General features: G+C 35.8%; 2 protein-coding genes across 7 annotated transcripts in view; one reads left to right on the top strand and one right to left on the bottom strand.

The window, feature by feature from the left end:
- PGK1 (phosphoglycerate kinase 1) overlaps nucleotides 1-16,127 on the top strand; it is a 156,799-nt gene that overhangs the window by 48,687 nt on the left and 91,985 nt on the right. The gene's annotated exons all lie outside the window — the stretch shown is intronic.
- The window catches only part of ATRX (ATRX chromatin remodeler), a 75,998-nt gene that overhangs the window by 33,407 nt on the left and 26,464 nt on the right, over nucleotides 1-16,127 (bottom strand). For all 6 annotated transcript variants that reach the window (XM_052673243.1, XM_052673246.1, XM_052673247.1 and 3 more), the window contains 8 exons: nucleotides 13,896-13,974; nucleotides 7,335-7,465; nucleotides 6,635-6,814; nucleotides 5,046-5,139; nucleotides 4,406-4,514; nucleotides 3,594-3,773; nucleotides 3,074-3,215; nucleotides 1,707-1,816 (listed from right to left, as the gene is read on the bottom strand). In XM_052673243.1, coding sequence (XP_052529203.1) covers nucleotides 1,707-1,816; nucleotides 3,074-3,215; nucleotides 3,594-3,773; nucleotides 4,406-4,514; nucleotides 5,046-5,139; nucleotides 6,635-6,814; nucleotides 7,335-7,465; nucleotides 13,896-13,974 — 1,025 coding nt within the window. The remainder of the gene's footprint in view (nucleotides 1-1,706; nucleotides 1,817-3,073; nucleotides 3,216-3,593; nucleotides 3,774-4,405; nucleotides 4,515-5,045; nucleotides 5,140-6,634; nucleotides 6,815-7,334; nucleotides 7,466-13,895; nucleotides 13,975-16,127) is intronic.

Genomic DNA, 16,127 nt, shown 5'->3' with positions numbered 1-16,127 from the left:
GCATTGTATCAGTGAAGGCCAATGACAGGAAGTCCAAAGTGGCTCTGCTTTTCATCAGCAGCGATCTTAGTCTAATAGTAAATGGCAGATTTTTCCAGGAAGAAATACTAATGGCCACCTTCCAGTAGGTCAAGAGACACAAAGAAGATTCCGAAGGCAACTGATAACACCAGATAAGGGCACACTCTTGCACCTATGAAAATAAGGATTCAGCCTCTCTAAGCATAGCTAAGACAGTTAAAGCTTCTTTCTTCTTCAGAGTTCTCACAAAAATTCTCACTTGTCTTCCCCAGAATAAAAGGGAGAATTTTCTTCTGTCACTAACTTTTGCTAAAGAAATTCTTGGGCACAAATTGACAGCAGAGCAGCAAGAAAAGCAACTCACCAGTCCTCTGCTCAAAGTACTTGCAATGATGCTAAATGCAAACCCATAATTTTCGTTATGAGGATAGACACATGGAAATAAGAAAACAGAAAAGTAAGCACTCCTTATTCCTCCAAAAGGGTACTGAGATGCAGAGAATTCAAGAAAACTGCTTTTGATCTTTCCTGTTTTGAAGGCCAAGGTAACCCGACATCTGCAATGGTTAAAAGAGACCCAAGAAAAAGAGCCTCGAAGCACTGGTTTAGAGCAACTGCTTGGGTGATCAGTTTCAGAAGAAATATTTTAAGATGAGGATTGAGGTTCTGGTTTTACAGACCAAGCAGAAAAGGGGATCTGCTCACCGTGTAACTTTTAACGTGGCAGAAAAGCCAATTGATTCAAACACAGAAATCTTTTTTAAAAAATATGCTACAGTAGTCTATAAGACTTTTAAAAAGCAATCCTCAGTGGTGTAAAAGAGAAGGAATACATGCTGAAATGACAATGGGGGCTTGAAACAGAAGATCCCAGAAAGCCAAGAGCTCTAAAGCCAAAGAAAAGAAACTAACAAGTGATAAAAAGGATTGAAAACATACTGTATGTTTTACTGCCACGGCAGGGAAAATCTGTAGTCTTTTATTGTTTGTGATGCACAACAATCCGAAAATACGAACGTACATTAGTGATGTAAAAAACAAACCAACACTCCCCTTCTCCAATCCAGAAAACTCTGGATTGTAACAAAATGCTGTTGATATTAAGTCACAAAGAATCTGAATACAGGTACTAAGAGCCCAACATTAAACAAAAAGAATAATTAAAAAAACCCGACAGACTCCTACTTTATCAATGCAGCAAATAAGTCCAAAAAACAACGAAGAAAAAAGAAAACAATCTGAAGAGAATGAATGGGAATGACTGTAAAGAGCAAAACATTTGTTCAAAACAAAGGTTTAAGGTTATTAAGCTGGCTTAGGAACATAGTTCTCTAAACCCTGTCTCCTATTAGCTTTATTTTGATATACAGAGCTGCAAGTAAGCTTCACATCACTTACAAATGCATATGAACTTCTCAAGTGAACCTCAGCAATTATTTAATCTTGTTTGTTTTTTTTTAAGCAAAAGCACAAGTGTTGATCAGAACTTGCACTACTACATACTACCAAACATTAACTGCTTTTTGAAAACCTTTCTACAAAACATTTATCCTCCAACAGCCCTCTCCAAGTCACTGCCAAGGAAATAATAAGTTTTCACTATGTTCTGAAAGTCATTAAAATTGCCTTCTGATGGATCAGCTTTTAAAAGCTACAAACCAGAAACCAAGACTTCTGTTTCTTACCTGTAATGTCTTCCCCAGACCCATACAGTGAGCAAGAATGCATCCAGAACCAGGAGATGTCTTTGTCTTTTTAACAGATTCACAACAGCAATCCCACATGAACTGAACACCTGAATAAAATTTTTGAAAATTTTCTCAGTAAACATTCACTTTATTAAAGTTCAGTTGGTAAGAGTGATCACTGCAAGATCATCTCTCTCACAAAAGCAGTTCTTGGGGTAATTAGTGATCCATTTCTGTCAACTAGTGTTTGAGATGAGTTTTGCTTTGAAATCAATTACACTCACAGATTCTGCTGATGATACAACTGGATTAAAAAATACTGTTGCGAGGACTGCAGATTACTTCAACCTTGGGGACAGGGAGAAAAGAGGAAACAGAACAGCACTGGCAAAGGTACTGCAGAAGGACTGCCATGATCTTGGTAATCAGCAAGGAGAAATTTAAATCAAGACAAATCATATGTACAGCTTTATACTTAAAAAGAATGAAGAAAGAACAATGACAGCAGAAGAAGGATAGAAAATATAATTCTAAATTGAAAAAGGGTCTAGTAGGTGATTTTTTTTTTTTGTTCTTTGCTGCTTATATGTTGGGGGAGTTGTACTCTCCCATGCTATACTCAGAACAGATGAATCTTCAGCTCTGTTGTGTCTGGTTCAGAGCACCTCCCTTTAAGAGCTGATCTGAGTACCAGAGGTTCTTCTTGAAATGGAAGTAGTGGATATCATGAACTTGGGGGAAGATTCCAATGAACAGAATTGGGTGATTGATAGCATCATGATTGGTCATTCTCCTTTTCTTCATTAAATCACAAAAAAACCCCTCAAAAAACAGAAAATGCAATCAAGATATATCAGGTATTAGGAAAAATATTCCTGATAAGAAAGCCAGGAAAATATTGTGAGATTTTAAAATCCTGATTAAGAACTATGAAAATCAAATTCCTCAACAGTATGGTATACTTATATCTGACCAATGCACAGTGCACAGAATTACACAGTGCACAGAATTACAGAATTACAAGATATGGTTTAGTAGCTTGTGGTACTGGGAATGGGAGGGTGGTTGGAATAAATGATCTTGCAGGTCATTTCCAACCTTGAGATTCTATGATTCTATGACATAATACTAAGGGCCCTTCTAACTTCAAATTTTTAGGACTCAGCCTGTAAAATATAACTACAAGTTGTTGTTCATTTAATTTTGTTCAGATCTTCCAAAAGCACAACATTAAACATGACATTCTGGCATTTGCCTGCCAAGAAGTTTTTATTATTCCAATTTCAGATTGTGTACGACACTCAGCCAGAATAAAAATAAAATTAAAAAAGAATTTTACAAGTGTTTTAAATCTTTTTTCTTACCATCTACTTGGTGTGGTTTCAGTCTGGTAACTATACTCCTGTGAACCTGCACTAATGGTTCTTTTGTTTCTTCATCTTCATCTAAAACCAGCTTAGTTGTAATGGGACATTTCAGAGGTGAAGCATCTTCTATCTCTATCACCTATAATCAGAAACAGTGCATCACAGGAATACTTCACATGTGAATAATATGTCAAGCATTTGACAGTCACTATCTTCAGCAAAAATGGAAATCATTAATTACGAGAAATCTTTAATTCTTTACCGTGCATCATTAGCTTGCTCTGGGAGATGGCTTTTCCCCCATGGAAAGCGAAGCAACAGGCAACTGAAACAGCTTTCAAAGGATCTCAATAGCCTTGAATAAAAGCCACTAATGTTAAGCTGCAAACTACAAGTAACTTACAAGGCTAGAAGTGAGCATCCTTAAAATTACTTTAAAATTAAACTAGAAATATGACATCTTGAACATCATCATCAATTCAACCTCCTACCATTTTACAATAAAAAGAGAACGTACCTCTCTCAGCTTCTCTCTCTCCCGTTCTCTTTCTGCTATACGTTTTCTTCTTTCTTCTTCCTCTTTAAGTGCATTTTGTGTCTCTGTTCTAAGCTTATCGTCTTTAATAATCTTCCTAATTTTCTTTCTGCCTTTTCCAGGAGATTTTGAATCATCATTTTCCTCATCTTCAGAATTACTCTATTACAAATTAAATAAATAAAGTCTTAACAGGAAAGTTATGACAGACCATCAAATCCTTGATTTTCAATTAAGCCCTAAGAAATTCTTATACACACTGGTGGATTTTAGTTCATAGGAAAAAAAAGATATTGTGGTTGCTTTTTTTTTTTTTTTAAATCAGGTAGTCTGTATGCAAAAAAGAAGTGCCACCTTAACTATAATGTATTCTGAGAAAAGCCCAGTTGTGCAAAAGCAGTATTGAAGATACTGTTATCATATAATATTAAATAATGAGTTAATAAATAACTGTTTTGCTGCTCTGCTGGTGCTAAAGTGGTTCAGCAGAGCCTACACTTTTGTTATCTTCTGAATTTAATTCTAGAAATTCCATCTACTCAAAATATATTGCCCATTTAAAACATATATATTTTAATCAACATCTAAACAGGAAATGGGTTCAGTTAACCATGTTTTTTTCTGTCCATAGTGATGCCATTTTACAAATTTTAACTTACTTACCATTGAGAGAAGTTATAATTTTTTACTGTACTTTGCACAGAGAAATTTGAGATACCCAAGTCCCTAGATCAGTTGACATGAGAAACAGGAACTCCTTTCCCCAGCTATTAATTCAAAGCACAATGCACTACCTTATTGTTGTTTTCACTTGAAGAATCATCTGGAACTTTTATACGTCTTCGTTTCTTTTTCTGTTTGTAACTGCGCTGATTTTCTTCTGCCTCAGCTTTCTTGGCAGACCTATAAAAAAACACGAATCTTACTGACACATAATGGTAACTGATTGCCTCACTGATAGATAACAACATACAATCACAGGATCTACACTGCTATGTAAGAACACATACTCCTTTTGTGCAGTCAGTTTTTCTTCTCTCTCCTTCCCCTTGCTCACTGGACACACACAGTCACAGTCTTTTCCACACAACTCTGAAGAACTTCAGTCACGAAGTACCAGTTTGCTACTGCAATCCACCATTCCATGATCAACGTAACTAGCACAAAAACACTCATTTTTTCCTGAACATTCTTCCTATTGCCTCATCAAATTGCCCTGTACCACACACTGCAGTACAAGTGCAGAATAGTTGCATTTTCTGCAAAGTTAATTAGTAGATACCAAAGATGTATCAAAGGTTTTAAAAACTGATCCAAAGTCACATAAGTCACCAGAAGCCTTCACATTTTACAATCTCACTGCCTAGATGGCACTACTGAAAAACATAAACCAAGACCCGAACATAACATAAGCACAGTTAAGTCTCTGCATACCTTGTTCTTGGACGTTGGTCATCTTCAGACTCACTGACTTCTTCACTAACTGCAGATTCATGAAACTCTGAGCCATTTGAATCATCGCTGCTCACTTTAAAAGTGAAGTAGGATTTCATATTGAATATTATTACAAAGTAAGCAAGCAACATTACATATTTTCTAATTGTACAACAAGCACTCAAGAGCAACAAGCAATACAAAAGTTCGTATAAGGAACTATGGGACCCACCTCGCATATGGAGAAGTAACAGTAATAATAAGGGGGTACAGAGTAGAAACCACATAAGCACTGAGCCCTGATGGGAGGCATGTTTTGCCAGCAAGACTTAAGTTCTTTTTATGTTAACACACCTAAGCATAGCTTAAGAGCAAATGATAGACAGCATTATATTGGAAAGCTTCGCATTTCAAAGATAATGAGTGATAGGGAACAGAAAGAAGCTGACAGAACAAAAGATGATCTTCAGTTAAATAAAAGCTTTTGTTTCCAGTGTTTCAGATATCGTTATAATCCCAATCCACAATTCACACAAAAAGAACTATTTACTACCAACATACACAATTATATTGCTGTGTTTACGGGTTGAAGATCTTCAGGTAATGCAGGTATAAAAAGGACTCAAAAGACAATTACAAATATACCAAAAACATCAGCATTAGGCAATATTTCCATAACTACTTTTAGGAGTTAGTACTGGCATTTATAGGTAATTAAAATCTGCACGCTATTTAGCAACTTTTTAATTCAGTTCAACTTCGAGCACGGCTTACTAGAAAGCCAAACTTTTAGGGGCCGCAAAACTTAAAAAAAGATTGTTTCTACATACTTAGTGAAACATAATTCTACAGGACAAGATAGATTGTGAGGTGGAAGAAGTTGTACTGTTCTACTTGGGACTAATTCACAAGACTTACGCTAAAAAATGCTGAAGAAAGAAACGTTTCTGGTAGAGCAACATTAGAAAGTGAAAAGTACATCTTCAATGTGCAACCTTAGTTCTAGTGCCATGAACCACTGTCAACATTTACAATGACCAGTGTGGAAGCAAGCATTTACTTTTACCATTCCTCAGGTCCTCTGCTCAAAACAATTAAGTGCTAGGGGTTGATATCCTTTGTTCTCACATGCAACAAAGGAAAGACAAAGCTAAGACAGGCGTAACTTCATAGTGCCATCTACTGTTCAGCTAAAGCTTGCAACATTTAAACTCCAGCATGGAGTAAACGCTGATGATGCATGGGCCTATTCACAGTCCAAGGAAAGAGAAATTATACAAAGGGAAACGCTAAGTTTTCACAAATCAGAGTTACTAGGTTTCACTCTGGTATTTGAAATTAACATTCTAAGACTCAAAAAGATTAATCGAATTGAGAGGATACAGTAGTGAAGATAGATGTAACCTGCAGTCATTTATTTTAAATAGAGCTATTTACCAAATACAGAAAAGAGAATTCTAGACTTAATACACAAGGAAGCTTACACTGAGATTTTAAAAGTTACAGAGTTTCAGATCTACATTTTGACCTGCTTTGGGCTTGTATTATAGAACTAAGTATTCGGTGACAAAAATGTTTGGATTATATACCTTTCCTTCTATTTCTGCGCTTCCCTTCTTTTGTTTCTTTAGGTTTCCCCTTCTTTTCTTCACCAGATTCTCCATCACTCACTGTCAGTCTGTGCCTCAGCAGTCTGTGTCTGTATCTGGGCTTCTTTGAGTCCTCTTCCTCTGAATTCGATTCAGAATTATCTTCCTTTTCATTCTCTTCTGTCAGAGATTAAAAAAAAAAAAGTTAGTACAATATGCAAACTGGTCTTCCTTTTCTTAAATTTGGTAAGAATTACAATCAAAATGCACTTAAGCTTACTTCTGCACTATTTCAAAAAGGTATCTGACAACACAGAGTTGTTCTCTCAAACATTAAATATTTTACACTGCCTGTACACTTGCACCGCCTGTTGCAATGACTACAGCCATTAGCTGAATTATTCATTTGCATGTCTTACTGTTCTTTAGAGATTATTCCTCATAAAACCCTAGGACTTCTGAACAGGCTACACAATCAGAGTACTTGAAAAAAAACCCAAAAAACAAAACCCAACACTGTCAGAAGAGTACAAGAAATGACAGTCATAATTATGTCCTCTGTCCCTTTACTAACTAGCAATATCAATTTTGTTGTTGTTGAAAACTGAGGAAATTTTAATAATCATTTTTCTTAACAGACCTTTGAAATTATGATAGGCACTACAGCACCACTTTTTTTCTAGATGCATTTGATGCTCACCATCGTCTCCTGTGTTTTCAGTTTGCTTTCCAGTTTTCTTTTTTCCTTCATCCGACTCTTCATCAGAAGATGCATCCTCATCAGAGGAAAGATTGGCTTTGATTTCTTCTAAAAGCATTTTCTTGGCAATTCTTTGAAGTAAAACAGAAAAAACTATGTATTTCATTGTTCAAACATATCTATGAACGATAAATGTAATCCTATACCATTCAGAACTTCAAAAATAGGTTTGAAAGCTGAACAAAAAAAAGGCACGATGAAAAGTTGTGATAAGACAGGATATACAAGCAAAATCTTGACTTAAATACATTGTGTTAACTTGCTTTTAGGAAGCAGATCTGTATCATGATTCTTGAAAGTTTCACACCTTACAGTAAGACTGCAAACAGTTATAAAGCTTACAAGCAAATATTTTGTTTCATTCATGGTCTATCTGCTTTATTCTTCCCCACTCTTATCTCTCCTCATCTCTGCCAAGATAGGCACATATACAAGGTCTAATTGTAACAAAAATATTAAAGACAAAATCTTAATTCTCAAATCATTTCCTCTCTCAAAATTTAGCATTACAAGTGCCTTAATTTCTTGAGGCACTGAATCTACACAGTTAGCATTTACATAAACAGCAACAGTTTTAAAAGCAATGTATCACTGAACGTGTGTTTTAATTACAGAGAAAAAGGAATGCTGTAACATGCATTAATTCACAGGTTTAAAAAACCCTATATCTACACAGTTTGCCTTCAACTGTGTTAGCACTCCAAGTGCCTGAGCCCACCCTACAGCAAGAGAGATGCTGCATTAATGGCTGTAACACAGCGAGTCTCAAGAACTGTCAGTAAGTGCCTGGAGGGAAAGAAACCACGCTGAATCTCTTCTACAACTACAAGCACTTGCCTTCAGCAACTATACAGAAAATAACACACGTAAGTATGTGTGTGCAGGTGTCTACACAGATTCATTAAAGATTAAAAAATCTTTGATGTAAAAGGTTTATCAAACATCCTGGGACTTTTCTTCAGAAGAAAATTACCACCTTATTTCCACAAACCCCACAGCTTCCCACTTCCATCTCAGCACAGTAACGTTTTCAGCTAATGTGCAAAAAGCTACTATGGAAAAAACGGTTTCTTTACATGCTCTTGCAACATAAAAAAAGGAAAATAACAACCACCTTGTATGAATATACACATCCAAGGGAAAGTATGAAATGATGTGCCAAACAGACAGGAAAATAGTGGACTTATCTGAGAACTCCTACTTCCAGGGAAAAAAAAGTCCTGAAAGAACGAAACCCTCCTCATATAAGTATTAGAATTATTATACTTCCCATTACATGATTATCAATATTAAATGAAAAGCTTTTTTTCCTAGGTCAGATCTGGTCTGTCTTGCGTTTTGGGAGACTTAATGTATACTGCATGCACAAGTTCAGAATGGGAGAGTCTTGTTAAGTCAGAACAACCATTCAAAAACCAAAATCTAGGCTTCACTTGGAACTGGCAGACGAACGTCGATCTCTTAAAATACAGCTGCTTATGTATTAGAAAATTACACTTGTTACATTTAGGTAGTACTATAAAAATCATTTTAAAGAACATTTCATTTTGTAGCATATAGAAGATCTCTAAAACAAAACAACTTTCCGGGAGGAATTTTCCCAGGGATTTTCCATACCTTTCACACTGTTATCTTCTATTTTAACAACGCTGTTTTGCAGAAAGTTTCTAAAGCTGATGCAGATTATTATTAAAAGATGGAAGTAAAATGGTTTGGTAAACAGCATGAAGCCACTTAAGATAGCTCAACGTGTCACAAACCATCCACCATTCTAAACACCCCTCCATGCCCCCCTCCCTTTTTTTTTTTTTGTTGGAATGGCTTGCAAAGAAATAGTTAACTAAAACACAATGTTACTGGTGAGCTTTTAGTTCTATATATATCAACAGATCACACTGTGAACCCAAAGAAAAGTGGTCCATATGAAATCCATAGATGAGTAACATTCTCTTCTGAAAGTGTTTGCATTACATAGAGGATTTTGAAAAGGGACTCTTTTTTTTCTTCTCCAAATAATTATCACATCATGTATAGCATCAGGAATAAATAACTCATGCAAGAACTTAAGATTATGTTTCTTCCATCTTTTAAAGATTCAAAAGACTTTCTACAGAAACTGCTTGGAATACCACTGTCTTTCCTTTATGTTTTTAAAGCTCTTCACGCAAACTAACACTGAAACTCAGACAGCATCAGTTTAGACACCTGTCTCGTTTAAAAAATGAGAGTATCACCAGTGCTGTATTTTGGAAGAGAAAAATGCAGGAACACCAAAAAGAACTGCAAATTTTTCAAATTCGGTCCTGAAAGTACTGCCTTGTAACACTGCCTTTGGCTATGTGTCACACTCAATTGTATCAGCAAATAACAGAACTTCAGTGTGGATAACGATACTTACCTTTCACACAAGACACTTTTAAGAATGTACTGATTTGTTTTTAAACAAGATTGACTGGTTTTTAACAAGAGAAGACAAGCATTTTTATTTGACCTTTACCTTTATGAAATACTTAAGAAAAACAAAAACAGTGAACGCATCATTCACCTAGAGAAAACCCCCAGACATAAAATCTAGTAGCTATAAAAAAAAGGCGCAGCTATTTCTCTACTGACCATCGTCACAACCACCAATCAACTAAAACTCTTCACATCGGGTGAGCTTATTAGTTTCTAATTATTTAGCATAATGTTAATGAATTAGTTCTTGTTTTTATATATTTTTAACTAGGATAAAGATTCAACTACTTCTAATCAAAAGGAAATGGAACTATTTGTTGAGTGACAACAGCTACATTCTCTTTCGTGCTTTCCACTGGTATGGCATTTGGCAAAAAATGTAAGACACTGCTCAGACACGTACAGAACTCACGAGTCCTACTTTCAATGTAACCACACATCCAATCAGAATTGAAGTGTAAGCAATATTAGAACCAGGCAGATTAACTCTTGTTAATGTATCTGACAAGTGACAGATGTAATGAACAGTTTACATCATTTAGAGTAAATTCAGTACCGAATTTTTGAAACTTTAAAACAAGTTAAAATGTGCCACTCCAAGTAAGTGAGCACATTTCTATTACAAGATGTAAAGCCATCTAAAGTGACCAGGCTTCCAAGGGATGAAAACTGAACGCCCTTGATATAACATTTTAACATTTGTACCAACATCAAACTGTAAGCACCAAGAAAAACAAGTCACGATGGTGTGAAAATCCTTCCACTGCCATTCTCCCAGAGCAATCCATATGGAGCAGAAAGCACAACACACCTATGTACTATCAAAAGGTAACACGTACTTGCACCGAGGATATAAAACACATTCTTTTGCCAACTACATTTTACAGCTGAACACTGCAAAAAGCTTTAAATAAGAAAAACAGAGAACTGTATGACCTCCAGCCCAGGACTTCAGGTAGTACAGAATACCTGGTTTCATTCATTTCTACCATGCAGCTACTGTGACCTTGAGCACATCACGTTGCCTAGCCCCACTGCATCTTGTCTAAACACATCATAAGATTTGTAATAAGGACATCTTTCCAACTTTATATAGAGCTTGAAGAATGGGGCTGTAATCTCAACCAGGACATGAAAATGAACTCTTACATAAAATTATATATAGATATATTTTAATCAGGATTTAAACATCCCACACCATTGTAAGAATAACACTGAAAATATACCTTCATAAATGAATTGGTTATTATGTATTTTTCAACTGCAGTAAAGGAAAAAATGTTTTTATAAGGAGGCAAATGGGAAGTTACTTAGCAGCTGCTTATGAACAGCACAAGACTCCCTTAAGTAATCCTTCAGACATTTCAGCAAAAATGGAACACTAGGTGCACCCTCTCCTGACATGGGATTAAATCCACAAGACAATTTGCACCATCGTCATTCATGAATTCTGAAGTGCCAATATGATGGACTCGCTTAGAGCTTGCAAAAATCTTGCCCAGGGATGCTAACACTCCAATTTTCTTCAATTAGATTATATGAACTCACACGTAGTGTTCATGAATACCTACTAAAAATACGTAGAAACAAAGTTGCCCAAAAGAAGCCTATGAGAACAAAAAAGTACGTGGCTACGTGGCTAATAAAAGCCACCTTTCTTCCAGTAAAGTTCTAACGTTACTGTGTTAAACGGGCTGCTGATCCACTGCTGAACATTTAGACCCAATTAAAACATATTTTGAGATTAATCTTTGCATGGAATACCATATACGTCTTAAAAAAGTCAAAACTGCCAAACTTCTTCTGAATACTATACTGTGCTGAAACAGTCTTACTTTCAAGCTGTCAGAGTTGTATTAAATTAAATGCTTGGACAAGAAAAATGTTTTACAAAAATTTATTGCATCCATCAAATACTTAAAGGCATTCTGCATTAAATACACTATTTACTTCTTAATAAACAAAACTACTGCAAACATATTAAACAGTATCATTTAAAAGATCAGAAGGACCAATAATAGATAATTACACAATATAAGATGAAAGCATACAGCACTGTCTGTCATATTATGACCCACTTGGATATTGCATTTTGGCAAAAAATTATTTCAAGACTAGTAATATTCACGTCATGCACATCCAAAGGAATGCAAATAACAGAACATCTAAACTAGAAACTTGTAAACATGAAAGCTCCCACACTACAAATACCCAGTAGTTACTATATCCCCTCTTTGGCCTGGAAGAAAATAGGCAACTTATCTGAATAGTAGGTGAACTATTTAAACACTCTGTGTTGAGTAAACAGAAAAACAAGCTATTTATTTCTCAAATTTGTTCCATCTTTTTACATTTTATCTTTCTGATTTTGATGCTAAGTGCAACACATGCTGAATGTAAAATTAGACTGCAGTTACCAGTTAACTTGTCTGAAGGTTGACAGGACTGTTTATTGACGCATCACCTCCCCATTTCATAAAATATATATTCAGAATATTCCCTAAATAAAAACTTCAACAAAGATTCATCTTTAAATGAAATTACAGAAACTGATTTTTAAAACCTAAATCGGTATTTCTAATTTATTCAATATCAATTAGCCCAAACTAACAGTGAAGATCACTCGGTAACATTTGTACTGTGAGCACTGAACTTTGACAGTGTAGGCTGTTATCAACCAAAAAAACCAAGAACATTTAAAAAAGAAGAAAAAAAGAAGAAAAAAAAAAGAATCAAAACAGGACTGTAATTAATGAGTCTTTAAAAAAAGAAATAGCACTTGTATTACCAATGCTTACATGTTCTGCTTATGACCCTGTGCTGTCAAGACCCTAAAAAGCATTGTTCTTTAAAATTAAATTTGATGACTGAAAACAGGCAAGAGCTACATTACTAGCAACATTTTGATGCCAAACTGAGGTGCGTAAAGGATATAAAACAGCGTTTCCAAAATTTACTTCAGTCACACACCAAAACATACAACTCTGTGAAACAAGGATCCCATATTCTAAACTAGTAAGGCTCAGAAGCAGAAAAAGACTCCATCAGAAATTGTGCAAAGCTACAAAGCTGGTCCCCACACGTTCTAAATGGCAAAAAAATCAGTTTCTGAAATACTGTATAAAAATTAGTTGATCAAATTTTTAGTCTAACTACAATAACTTCAAAAAAGAAACTCCAGCTCACAGTTGAGCAATGCTTTATGTTATGCATTAACTTGTTAGGAAATGAAGCTTTTACATTTTATAGCCAGGTTACTTTTGGTAACTACAACAATATTGGTAAAATATGTCTTAATAAACTAAGTGTATCTTACATAAATTTGCTTTTATTAAACTTGAGACCGAAGCAATACATAAGCCACAAATTTGAAGATATTTATGTAAGACTTAAAATGTATAATTAAGATGTCTCTGGTATCAGCTGCCCCTTTGCACATTCTTTGTAGAATCAGGGCTTAGTTAACATATTAGTGAGTTCAATTATTCTATAATGGATTAGAACTCAGTTTAAATAAAAGCTTCAAATATCTGTAATAGTGCTTTCTATACATTTTTTCTCTTTATTGAGAAAATGTGTTTCAAATAAAAAAGCAAATTATGCAACATTAAAAACCAAACTCTATATGTGAAGATTTCAGCACTGCATACTGCACAGATAAAAAATTTTTCCTTCTACTCACGTTGTAACTAACTGAAATTCACATTTCTCAGCAGTACGTTTTTACCTGCCTGAATGAAACACTTCTCACAACACCCACATTTTCAGTATGAACATAAAATGGACAGCGGTGCAGTGCGTTTATAACACACCCTATGCAAGGTGTGTTAGTTAACACTTCTAAATACTTTCTTTGCATTTCTGGATTTTGGCCTCTGTTCTCTGGCCCCTTGTTCAAACTTGCTGGAAGCCTGTGAGCGAGTCTTTACAAGGCAGGTAGTCCTGGTTTTTACAACCTGCTTGCTCTTCCGTTGCGCCGGTTTGCGCCCACGCCTAGGGTGTGTTATATAAACCTTTTTAAGGTCCTTATGGATGCAATCATACCTATTCTCAGGATCGTCATCATCATCATCTTCCTCCTCCTCCATTGGAACAGTCCTTGATTTAGCCTCTCCCTCATCTCCTGTGTGAGGAAGGGGAAACAAAAACACTTAATAAATGTAAAACCTGTAATAAATAACACAGTGCATACATCCCTGCCCATGGCAACTGGATGATCTTCAAGGTCCATTCAAACCCAAACCATTCTATGACTCCACAATTAAGAATTCCCATATAAAAATAAGTTGTCTGATGATTGTAAGAAGCTATTAGCTCAATTTGAGGAGCTCTGTAACAAAAAGTCACCAACTAAAATTCCAGGCTGCTCTGTAGCTATTAAGACACACTTGAGAACAATAATACTTGCCTATCTCTGCTTTCAAAGTTAAAGACAAGCATGTACATTTGTTATGTACATGTGAAGACATATTTTGAGAATGACATGGGTTATCCTTACAGCAAGTATCAAAACTCAGCTGTACAATATGGTTAATGTCTCACAGCACAGGACAATTAAATGCAACACATAGCAGGGGGAGAACTATAGAAAATGACATGTGCCTCTAAGTTCATCTGTACCTCCCTAACTGACCAGAGAGGATTCCACATAGCAGATTGTTTCTAGCACACTCCCAAACCCTCCCCCTTTCTCTTCCCTGACTCACATGTAAGTCAAATTTAGTTAGTAATATCAAGCTTCAGAAAAGGAGATGCTAACATTCTACAGAACTGATATCCCCTCATTCATCATTTCCATACTTTCTTCAGACCAAAATCAGTTTGCAGAAGGCTTGCTCCCAGTTGTTTTTACATATGCCTGCCCTGGAACGAGCACTAACCAGATGTTTGACAAAACTTTAAGAGATGATTACAGAAGTCCCTCACTCCCTGGCCTGGATAAAAAGAAGCATCTTGCTGGTTAAATCAATTCTAAGCCTCACTTAACAACTTGAGCTTGTTCAACCACAGGAGAGACACGTTTACTTACTTGCCTATCAAACCACAAGCAAATTGAAAGGAAATTTGCTTTCTCTTCTAATCATATAGCAAAGTTGCATTCTCATAGAAATATACAACATAAAAGGTTACAAGAGACCACTGCATATTATCTACTCCAGCTTCTCCTCAAAGGAGAGCTAACTGCACAGTGAGATCAGTCTTCATCCGGCCTCGTCCAGTTTTGAGTATCCACAAGGTCAGGGACTCCAAAGATCAACAGGGCAACCACTTCCAGGCAATGACCACCTTCAACACGAACAATTTTCTCAGAGTATCTGATCAGAAATCTCCTTGCTGCAACTTCCATTCAGTCACCCATCCTTTCATTGTGCACCTGGCTCAGCCTTTTCTATACTCACCCAAAAGTAGTTAAGAAGACAGCAATTAAGATTCCCCAGCTTTATCACTCTCTCTTCAGACTAAATCACCCAGTTCTCTATCAGATTATTAATTATCCCACCTCACCATCTTATTCTTCCCATTTGTACATTGTTATCCCTCTATTTGATGCTGCAATGAGGCTGAGAACTGTTGAATATGTGTTACTGTCAGACTACAGTCCATTATTAATTGCTTTCATAAAGAACTCTTTGCATAACCCCTTCAGCAATGATATCACTGGAGAAGCACAATTTCAGCTGTCAGGGGAAAAAAACTGCAAATGTCAGTACTATACATCTAGTGACTTACCTAAACCCAGTTCATTGCAGGATCTTAAAACAAACTTAGCACAAGGCCATATGACATGCAAAGTAAGAAACTTATTTTCCAACTGTTATTTCTGTAATTATGTAGAATATCATTAACCCAATTTTTCTTTCCTATAGGTCTATAAATCCAAAGCTGCATTTCAGCTGCAAAAACTAACTTCTCACAAGTAAACTGGAGGAAACGCCCGTGAAGAGATGGGTATCAAGTTGGTAGGAAGAAGAAAGAATAAGATGTTTTATATACTTTTTTTTTTTCTCTCTCCCTAGAAATTACTGTCCTCACAAAAATTACCTCATTTTGCACTAAGCAGTAATATGTAGAAGGCTCTACCTACAATGAGTTTCTCTAAAAGCCAAAAGACCATCATCCTTCTGCTGTCTTCACAAATACATTACAGTGTTATCGTTTTTAACTTGCAACTTCACTAATGACTTGGAGATACCGGAGTCAACAATTACAGTAAAGTCATGGACAGAAAGTTTTCTGAAACATCATTAGAAATGAGCAAACAGAAAACAACTTCCC

This window comes from Tympanuchus pallidicinctus, unplaced genomic scaffold (assembly GCF_026119805.1).
Source record: "Tympanuchus pallidicinctus isolate F22 unplaced genomic scaffold, pur_lepc_1.0 scaffold13, whole genome shotgun sequence".
NCBI lineage: Eukaryota > Metazoa > Chordata > Aves > Galliformes > Phasianidae > Tympanuchus > Tympanuchus pallidicinctus.
This window is presented reverse-complemented; position numbering and strand designations above follow the sequence as displayed.